The sequence below is a fragment of the Ceratina calcarata genome, unplaced genomic scaffold (assembly GCF_001652005.2).
Source record: "Ceratina calcarata isolate Rehan_Ccalc_2016 unplaced genomic scaffold, ASM165200v1 scaffold205, whole genome shotgun sequence".
Lineage (NCBI taxonomy): Eukaryota > Metazoa > Arthropoda > Insecta > Hymenoptera > Apidae > Ceratina > Ceratina calcarata.
This window is the reverse complement of record NW_017142138.1, coordinates 1-10,587: the sequence shown is the minus strand read 5'-3', so window position 1 is coordinate 10,587 and position 10,587 is coordinate 1. Positions and strand designations below refer to the sequence as shown.

The following is a 10,587-nucleotide window of genomic DNA, read 5'->3' as shown; positions in this document are numbered from 1 at the left end:
ATGTTTTGAAATTCGACAAGCTATACTAGGTTTCAATCATGAATTATTGTATTATAATTTATAGTTCCGCGAATGTTCTCTTCATGGTTCATTGATTTACCTGTATCTATCGAACTTTGCATATTTCTTCCATTCCAAAGGGTTGCTCCTATAAGAGGCCATTAAGTCCTTGACGTAATCTATATTCACGTGATCAGTAGCGAATGCATCGTGTAAACGATTAATAAGTTCGCTAAGTGATAGAGAAACCTTTGTATTACGATCATTTTTCTCGTTTAATAGTTTCATGCGAGACACACATTGCAAACCAGGATCTTCACTATAGGCTTGCATTTTCTTCACGGTACGTCACTTGTATCTTTTTTCTTATACTCTTTATATTTACTTATATCACTGATATTCAGAATAAATTAACAATGAGGAAGAACGATAGCAAAAATGAGTAAATCTTGTGAGAACAGCGAAGCAATTACAGTTGCAAACTTGAAAAACGAAGGAGGTAACGTTGTTTGAAAGCGAAAGCAAACGGAGAAAACGTTTAGCGAAAGAAGAACACGTTGTCGGTCTACGTCTCGTGCCGATCTAACAAAACAGGGGAGACAGCGTCTCGTATGAAGTCCAAGATACCCCCTACTCCCAACAGTTCTTAAGTGTTTTAAATATTTTATACGTAGCTATGTATAAATTGCTGCCCGAGAATCGGCAGTATTTTATATATACATCTAAGAATATTTAATCCGAAACTATTATTATTATTATTTTATTAAGAAATTTTCTAAAGTTTATGGTTACCAATTTAGCTTTCAAGTAACGTGGAACGTCAGGTAAATCGAACCAGTGATGCAAAGAATTAGGCTTGATAAACGAAGTATAATAATTTATTTTGGAGTTATAAAGAATATTTCAAAGATGGAATAAAATTATTACATATATATCGTATATTATTCAACATTATATCGTATATTACGTAACAAGAGATAGGGATTTCTATTGACAACGAACAAATTGCAGATTAGTACGTCTTCATGATGTATAAAGTAATTACTCTGTATTAAATTAAAAGAAAAAATGACTCACTTGTAATCATAGTCTATATTGAACGACATATACATTTTATCATTAATAACAATTTTCAATTACTGACGATGAATTGTGTTATGAGGGTGTATTTTTGGATAACTCCAAAAGACAAAACGCTTTGATTCTCGTTTTAAAAACAATTGCGCTCTAAGTCAAACAACAACAAGTGTCATATTAACGCACACAAATTGTCTTTTCGTCGTTGCTCTTTGGTTTTATAAATGTTTTTCCGCACGGTAGGCTTTCCTTCTCTTTCGCTCGACAAGGTGAATCAGTGCACCTGCATGGCCTCGGTTTGTTGCGCTCCCTGGCCGCGATGCAGCTGCAATAAGGAATGTAACAAAAAGTCAGCAACTGGTAGTACCAGATCTACTTTCGGGGCTATTAACAGAGTAAGTCATTTTAGTTAACGTGAAAATTCTACGTTTGTATTGTATTTGCGAAGACCAACATGATATATCTGTTTTTCTTTCATTCAAAAGAAACAGTTTTATCAGTGTGTAAATGTAGAGCGTATAACTTATCAAGCTCTTCTTTAGCGATTGTTCGTTTACTTTCTGTACTCGTTTTTAAAGAAGTGTGTATTTACATGCACGGCGAGTTTTTGCAGTAGTAACATTTTGCTTTTGGTCTCTTTTGATTCGACTTCGATTTCTTGCACCGGCAAGGTGTCGCTTGACAGGCACAACAGAGGGCTACTATTATTTTCTTCTGTTTATCACTTTTTGTTTGATTGGATTCGCACTTGCAATTGTTCCTTGATTTTTCCATGCATACTGCTATAATTTTTCGCCGCGTTTTGGGGCTACAATAAACGTACCAAAATTATAAACTGCATTTACCTACAACGTACCTTTCACTCTCCTCTAGTATTTCTCAACACCTTCTCTGAATCGTTACCTACTTTTATAATAGTCAAACAATCTCTATATGACATTCATTTCCACTTGTTATACGAGAATTCAATCATTTTTAAATTAAAAATTGTATTAAAATTAAATTGTAGTTTGTTATTTAATATCTCGCGGCTCGTTAAGTTTCGAATCGCTAGTTTAAAATCTAATTGATAGAAAAGAAAGATTCATACCTGATGCAATATTTTATTTTTCTATCCTCCCTTCCCTCATCTCTCTCAGCAACAACGTTACAACAACACGGAATCTTTTTACATCGCGCGCAACAAATAGACTCGCTCATCTTTTGTTGCAATTCGTCCATTACGTCAGAAAAGACGCTTAATCGTTGATAAGGAAGGTCATCGGAGTTGTGTGGCTTAAGCTTCTCGCAGCAACAGCATTCATTGATAGAATCAGTGCGAAGATCGGCCAAGTTTCTGGAAAAGTAACGGCGCACTTCCTCTCGGGGCTTCCAGGCAGTGACATACATGGTGCGGCTGTTCTCAGGCTCCGTCAGTACCGGTCTTCCATCGCAGTTTGACTTTTGATCCTTGCACAGGCATAGGTCCCCGGACAAATCGCAGCAGGAACACTTTCGTATCGGAGCTCTGCACGTGCATTTATCGCGAGGATTGTCACAATAAAGACAAAACATTGACTTCATGTACCCGTCAGTTTTCTGATTCGACTTCGTTTCGTACATCGATTTGCAGTGGCATTTATTTTTTGGTTTGTAACATACTGTACAGATCACTGTCCGTCTGCAACTATTTAACCACGTGCGATTTAAAAAATCAGGAAATAGCGCTTGTTAATGAAAAATATTAAAATTACATCAAATATAGTTTATAAAGTATTATTTATATCAAAGGTATTAAAGACGAATCGATTTCCTAGAATAATGATAAAAGAGAATGTACTTATAGAAGGATTTATACGTACTTTAAATTAATATATTTTAAGGGGTATATTAGAACGAACAAATACTATAATAAAATATTATATACCTATGTAGTTTGTTTCTAACAAAGCCCATAGTACCTGCATTCGTTTCGCGGTCTGCAACAACCGTTGCAAGATATTATTCTCCTGCATCCACATCCTTCCCAGTTTTTCTTGTCGTGATAAGGAGTCGAACTAGTGGTCTCTTGAGATTCAGAGTGACAACATTGCCTTTCCTTCTTCAAGCAGCTTTTCGGGTGACTTATGGGCTCGGTGACATTTCGAAGAGTTGTTGGTGGACAACAACAATTACATGTGTTCTCTTGAACAGTAGTGCTCTCGTTAATAGTTGGCTGCTTCACGTACTTAGAATTAGTACATATCGTATAAGGCTTGGAACTAGGCTTGGAACTAATGTATGTACGAGACTGTAATTTATAGGGTTCCGTGCACGCCGTAACAGGTTCTTCCTCGGAGTACATATTTTTAGTTGGTTTTTGTTCTTGTATCGCAGGCTCTCGAGACACGGACAACTTTTTTTCTTCAACACCAGATCCTTTCCTAACTTGTGGTTTTCGAGTCACAGACAACCTTTCTTCTTCAACATTAGATGCTTTCCTAACTTGTGATTTTCTTAATGATTCGTGAAGTTCCCGTTTTTTATTTGTCTCTTGAGGATCATGCGTTTTCGGAGGTTCTTCATTTTCTTTTTCCGACAATACATCATCGGTATGTTGATCCTGATCAGGTAAGGCAATTTTACCAACAGCTAACTTGGATTTATCTTGCTTCTCTTTAATAGCATCAGGAATTACTCCATCTTTATTAATAGTATTAATTGTTTTCGTTTCTTCTTTCGTTGATTCTGTAAGATCGTCAGTAGGATTCGAAGCTGCTGTATCAATGGGATCCGTAAGATTAGCAGGATCAGTCTTATTGCTACTCTTATTCTCTTTTCTTTCATTTTTAGATGAATTTTCTGAAGTAACTACATTTTTCTCGGATTTATCTTTCTTAATCATCATCGGTACATATGAAAAGAGTTTCGATTTTTTTTCTTTTTCTTTATTTGTTCCTTTTATTTCGTTAGATTTTACCACGGACTCAGATTTGTCGGCTTCTATTTCAGGAATATCGATATTAGTATTATCCGATATCGGTTCAATAATCCCATCGTCTTCCCCTTCTCCCGATTTCTCGGCTCTTGTTACGGATTGTTCAGTTTTTCCTATCATCTTCTTCAAGCCTTTGTAAAGAAACGACCCTCTCACTCTCTCTGGAAAATTCTTAGTATCTTTGTCTTTACTATCGTTTTTATCTTCCGATGTCTCTTTACTTTCTACTTTTTTGTTTTCTGTTACCTCTTTACCAGTTTCTTCGATAGACGTTTCTTTTTCAAGTGATTGTCCTAACAGCGTGTAATGTTTAGGTAAATGGAATTTTCTTAAAATATTTGGAGAAACAGGCTTCGACTTAGGCTGTGCGTCTTGTTTTGGAGGTGCAACTGGTTTCACAGATTGTACTTGTCTCAAAAGGGTTTGAAGTACCCTTGTTTCAGGTCTGATCAATCTTCGAGGAGCAAAAGGTACTAGTAATTTAGTTTCCGGCGTTGTAGATAATTTTTCCTGGTTGTCTTCATGCATGGCTTTATCTGTGTCCTCTTCTACTTCTCCTTCTGATATTTTTGCATCCTTAGAGTCGACGTCCTCTAATTCTTCTTTACTGTCTCTTAAATGATCGATATCTTTTGTGCGTGGTTCTAACTTCACATCTCCCGAGCGTTTTCGACAAACAGTTATTTTCTCTTCCTCCCTATCAGTATCAGGTTTAACAGAAACTTCTCCCTCTTCTTCTTCTGTTATACAATTGCAAACTATCCACGGCTCTTTCTCCACTTTTGAGAAATGTTTTGTAGTCTTACAATTGCATCGCACGCATCTAGTAATCGATTCTCGATCTTTGATGTGATATTTACACAGGTCGAGGGTTCTTTTAGGCTTCCTAGATTTCTCAGTGTCGGTGGTACGGTAATTAGGTTCCAGTGACCAAGTGTCACATGGAACGTAATCCGCGTTTCGACTACTGCTACAGATCGATTTCGACGACCATTCCTCGCTCTCAGAGTTCGACATACTCTTTGTAGGATAGATTGTCGAACAGGGTTTTTCTACTTTATCGCATATAACAAATTTTGATCTCTCGAACGATAGATCTGATTTATTAATCTCGACGATGGTATCGCTAATATTTGCGTGCTGACACTCACAATCGGACAAAGTAGATTCTGTTTCTTTTACGCAAATATCGTTATCGAGATTGTTGCAGACATCGATATAACTGCCGTTTCTTACTCTCGTAGCGCTTTTCGATTCCGTATATTTGGTAACGTAACTACAGGTTGTACTATTGTCGCTGCTCTCTTCTTTCTTCGAAACACACTCGAACGAACTTAATTCTTTAGCGCGTTGTTTCCTGCGTCTGTTTTTGATACGAGTCACAAGTTTACTCGACGAAATTTTCGACCGCTCCGTCGTTGTTGTTTCCGAACTCGATTGTTGAACCTTCTTTTCCTTTTTGCTCACCTAATAAACAAAATTTCCCACATATTCCCATGAAGTTCCCCATTTCACAATGATTATTTATTAAATCATTTTTGATACATGTACAACATAAATAATAATTTAATAAAATAATATGAAAATGCCAAAAAAATCGAATTGGTATGTAATGAATTAAAAAAAGTGTTTAGTAGTATATAAAAGTTATATTACTTGAGTATTTTCCGTGGCCTCTGAACAAATATAGATATTCACATTGCCAGTCATTCGTCGGTTATCAGTTTTTACATTATTCGCAGACTTCGAATGTCTTTTATCTTTTATCTCTTTGTCCTCGGTTGTTCCTTTTTTACTACGACTTTTCCTGATTTCTTCGCGTAAATTTTTAGGGCACGTTCGAACACTGTATCTATCCTGAACTCGGTTGTATTTCGGAACACTTGATTGTATGCTTGAATACTTTCTACACTTGAATAATTCCTCAGTGGTGCGTGGTCGAGACTCATGTGTAATCTGGACCGGAATCATTTGCTTGCTGCAGGTATCCTCGTGACATACGGACATACCCTGCACCTCCGTTGTTTTTTTATCCAGGCCCTTTTGTTCATCCTGAGACGTAACAAACAATACGTTATAACAGGATTGTAAATGTTTATGCAAGTATTTTAATGAAGAATGGATGAATACAAAATCAAATACAACATAAAATCACAAGACCATGCAATTGTATTAATAAGTACAAATAAAAAACTTTTACAAAATTAAGAAAAAAATAATGGAGTAGTGATTTATTGTGCGTCCTAAAAATTCTTCTTTATGAGGTCAATTTGTTTTTGCTAACTTACAATAAATATTTGAGAAATGAAACACTAAGTATCTTGGATACTTGCATCTTATGTAAATACCATTCTACATTGCTCCACAATAGTCTGCACCGCTTCTTTAATAGAACTATTTATCATTTCTGTTAGTTTCGTGTGATTGATTTTCGCTTCAGAATCATCCTCTTTCTTCAACATCCTCTCGCATATTTCCGGTTCACATTTTTCCATTGCACAAGTTTTCGTGTCACCAATTCTAATCGCATTCAGAACTAATTTTTTCTCTTCTACTTCATCTTTGGGCTCGTCCCCTTTTTCTTTATCGTTTTCCGTTCCATTCTTGGCTTCCTGTGCCGCTCCAGGATCGGTGACTGCTACAGCATCAAAAGAAAGTGGGGAGGGTGGTGGAGGAACACTAATTGCTTTTGCATCGATCTGTCCGTTCTGCACGATCTGTGCGTTCTGCTCGTTTTGTGCATTCTGCGCGACCTGTGCGTTCTGTGCGACCTGTGCGTTCTGTGTGACCTGTGCGTTCTGTGCAACCTGTCCGTTCTGTGCGTCCTGTGCGTTCTGTGCGTCCTGTGCATTCTGCGTGACCTGTGCATTCTGCACGCCCTGTGCGATCTGTTCTGCGTTCTCCGCCGTATCCGCGATATCGTCCTTTTCTGAACTGTCAGGCTTTTTCGATCTTAATATCTTGAAAGCGGACCATTTTGTCAGCACCATTTTAGTTTGCTAAAGATTCAACTACAGTATTTGATTTACTATTTCTTCTTCTTACATCCGTCTGTATCAAATTTTATGCTGTCTTCCACATATACTTTTCTTCTTCTTTGGAGAAACCTCTGCTGAATAACTCTCGACATCGCCGAAATACATCTTTGTGTGAGAAAACATTAATTTTATCTCGTCTCAAATGGACAATTACTCATTTTTCTCGTCGAATCCTTGACTTATTGGTTATCCATTTTGATAGTAAAGAAAAATTGAAAAACAGTTGAAAGGATTTCTGTATTGACTTATGAATTATGTTGCGAATAGTACAATTTTTGTCGAAAAATGTATTTTTTAAACAAACTGTTGCTTTAAAACATTTATTGTAAAAACTGTTTATACATCGTATGAGACTATAATTTTTATTGAACTATACAAAATATTATCAAGTACTTTTACATTGGCAATAAGTGACGTCGTCATTGTCGCTCGTATCAGCGGACTTCCAGGCTTCAGATTCATGTATCATTTTGATGCATTTACAGGGAGACGATATCTCTGTTAATATTTCTGGATCGTATGAACTGTCATAATGCGAAGCTCCTGATGGTTCAAATGTAGTTTGTTCTTCGTGCACCTTGCATTTGGATCTTTTATATTTAGTTGGCTGAAAAGCGTTATACGATAATACAAACTGAAGAGCTGAAACGTATACTAACTACGAAATTCACATTTTGTTGCAATACTTTAAATTTTAAATTACCTTGAATATTTTATGAGCAAATTTCCTCAGTACATCTGGCTTTTTTCGAGCTCGACGCTCTGTCGGATATAATTGTTCTACTCTTCTACTTGTGTCCGCTCTTTGGGATAAGCATATTAAGGGTATGCTCTCATCAGGTCTTCTACCTCTTCTTTGGGATCTGGCTCGTTTTTTAAGTTCGCATAAAACTCTTCTATACGCCTGTGATTCCTGATAACGTAGCCTGTCATCCTCTTCAATTACTTTGAACTTGAAAGGAAATTTTATTTTTAGTCATATGTGTGATAGTCATAGTGTATGTGTATATGGATTTCTTTCAAAGTTCATTGAGGAATTGAATTATTGAATACTTACTGAACAGTCGGGTGCAGTAGATTGACTGATTCTCCGATTTTCCATTCTGGAATATGTTGAAGTATCTGAAGATCGAAAAGAACTCCCGAGTTTACGACTCGCAGCTTCTTTTTCTTGAATCAATCTCATGCGATCGTGCCTTTTTAATTCTTCGATTAATTCCGGACTCTGATACATAGGCAAATATTTCTTTACCTTAGGCAGTTCGAACTTTTCTTGCATCACTTGTGGACTATCATCTGTAATGATCTCGCAAGGACTTTCAAAAATGTAACTCCTATTAGTGTCCGTTTCGTAACTCTCTGTTTTATGTTTGCATTCACATTCGCGTGTTGGATACAGTTCTTCTCTAGGTTCAAATTGCTCCATTTCTCTCCTCTGGAAACACGTTTCCGGGACGAATTGGCTTAATGCTTTTGATTTCGGTCTACGCGTGGAAACGCATATTTTAGGAATATATCGATCGACAATTTTTAACTTCGTTCTACGTTTGGTAGGGCAAAATTCCTCCCCTTCCGTTAATGTTGATTTTTCTGAACAGTTGCATCTTCTTCGTTTTAAATCGCGCTTAGTGGTATCATGTTTGCAGCTAAGAAATTAATTTTATTTAATGAATAGAATTTATGTTATTTATTTCGAAAAAAAGTAAATTAATTTATATACAATTTAATATAAAGAAATTTTTAAATATAAAATTTGTTCGGTGAATACGGGGCTAGAAGTATTGATTTTTTTATTACACACAAGTAACTTTATTTCCGAAAATTTATTTTCCGAACGATGCTATGTAATGATCAGTTTTAATACATATAAATACATGAACAAAGATAACATAACATAAATATAATAGATGATAAGTAAAAAGATGAATATTTACATAATTCAATTATTGTTATATAATTTTGTTAAAAGCTTATTTTTCACATTGGAACTTACATTTTTCGATGCTTTACTTTTTTTCTCTTTTCGCCCTCTTTACTGTGCACTTTAGAAGGTCTGCTAGATTTTTTTGCCTCTAAAATTTTGCTCTCTTCTCTTGTTCGTTTTCGATCACGTTTATAAGTTTTGGTTTGAGTAGATTTATCTTGATCGAGTGTCTCAATTGCTTTATCGACTTTTGTGGTTTCAATTTGCGGATCAGCAGATAATTCTTCATGCATCGTATCGATTTCTGTAGGTTCTTCTGAAATCGCTTGTATCTGTTCCAAAGTCATACGCTTTTCCTCTGAAATCTTAGATTTTTCTGCTGGTATCCTAGGTTTTTGTTTGAAGACCTTAGAAGTTTTCTCCGAGATCTTAGACACTTGTTCAATGATGGTAGGACCTTCTGAAAGCTTAGATTTTTCCTCCGAAATTCTAGGTTCTTGTTCTAAAATTCTAGGTTTTTGTTCTGAAATTCTAGGCTTTTGTTCTGAAATTCTAGATCTCTCTTCTGTCATCCTAGTATTTTGTTTCGAGACTCTAAGGTCTTTTGAAATTCTAGGATTTCCTGAGACTCCAAGTTTCTCTTCTGATGTCTCAGGATTTTGCTTAATTTTAAGTTTGTCTATCGGAGCGTCAATATTCTTTTTCGGGACATTAAGCTTAGATTTTTCCTGTCGATTTTGACTTGTCGAGACTCTGTAGCCTTTTGAAACCCTAAGATTTCCGGAGATTCGAGGTTTCTTTTCTGACATATCAAGCTTCTGCTTAGTGTTAGATTTTTCACTCAAGGCGTTAATATTCTGTTCCAAAACGTCAAGCTTAAATTTTTTCTTCGGGGCTTCTTCCATTTCTCTTACATCTTTTGAATCATCGTATTCTGAGGTATCACCCGTCACATCCTCTGCTTCTTTGGAAATTCTCATTGTGGGTTCTGTTTCCGTAACATCATCTGTTTCAGTTTCTGTAGGGTCAATAGTTTTTGATGTACTATCCGTTTGTTCAGTGACGGGACTCCTTTCATCATAAATGTTTTTGTCTCTGGTCTCTTCAAACGTAATTTCCGAAGTACAAGTACAGGGACCCTGAAAGGATTCGTCTGACTCTTTTTCAATACTTTAACCCATTCTTTTTTACCATTATTGTACACATATGTTAATTTATATTATAAACTTTTTCTAATTCTTCTAATTCTTTTACATGAGTTTTAATGCTATTTGAAATATTTATATGTGTCTATAGAGATTTACTTATTCTTTTTGTGTTGAATACAAAATAGTTTAGGAAAAAGAAGATTAAAGTAATATAAATATTCTTTTACCAGTTCCTCTTCTGACAAGGATTTGCTTTTACGCTTGAATCTAGTATCAGACAATACTTGACGAACACACTTTCGCGATCCTAAACTTTCAGTCTCATCTATTTCAAAGTAAGACGTATCTCTCGCAGCAGATTCTAAATACCTGTTTAATAATTTTAATATACTTTTCCTTATTGATACATAATTTCTACAGTACATTAGTGCGCAAAATATACAC

At 35.8% G+C, this 10,587-nt stretch overlaps 3 protein-coding genes across 6 annotated transcripts in view; all 3 read right to left on the bottom strand.

Annotated features, from left to right (window-relative positions):
• Positions 1–605, bottom strand: part of LOC108622094 (cysteine dioxygenase type 1) — a 5,082-nt gene extending 4,477 nt beyond the window's left edge. The window contains exon 1 of one of the 3 annotated variants that reach the window (XM_018019760.2): positions 101–605. In XM_018019760.2, coding sequence (XP_017875249.1) covers positions 101–333 — 233 coding nt within the window. In that variant the 5' untranslated portion in view covers positions 334–605. The remainder of the gene's footprint in view (positions 1–100) is intronic. The other 2 variants (XM_018019759.2, XM_026811223.1) reach the window with 2 other exon arrangements.
• Positions 606–1,075: 470 nt separating this feature from the next.
• LOC108622086 (uncharacterized) lies at positions 1,076–6,172 on the bottom strand. 2 transcript variants are annotated; one of them, XM_018019750.2, is made up of 5 exons: positions 5,690–6,172; positions 3,018–5,500; positions 2,168–2,743; positions 1,670–1,885; positions 1,076–1,402 (listed from the first exon to the last, which is right to left on the bottom strand). In XM_018019750.2, the coding sequence occupies exons 1-5, from the start codon at positions 6,038–6,040 to the stop codon at positions 1,255–1,257; spliced, it is 3,774 nt and encodes a 1,257-aa protein (XP_017875239.2). In that variant the 5' UTR covers positions 6,041–6,172; the 3' UTR covers positions 1,076–1,254. The 2 variants fall into 2 exon arrangements, with proteins under 2 accessions (XP_017875239.2, XP_026667020.1); XM_026811219.1 differs by lacking the exon at positions 1,670–1,885.
• Positions 6,173–7,456: 1,284 nt separating this feature from the next.
• LOC113463951 (zonadhesin) lies at positions 7,457–10,205 on the bottom strand. The gene is made up of 4 exons (XM_026811232.1): positions 9,065–10,205; positions 8,129–8,717; positions 7,775–8,023; positions 7,457–7,678 (listed from the first exon to the last, which is right to left on the bottom strand). The coding sequence occupies exons 1-4, from the start codon at positions 9,973–9,975 to the stop codon at positions 7,457–7,459; spliced, it is 1,971 nt and encodes a 656-aa protein (XP_026667033.1). The 5' UTR covers positions 9,976–10,205.
• Positions 10,206–10,587: the final 382 nt, after the last annotated feature.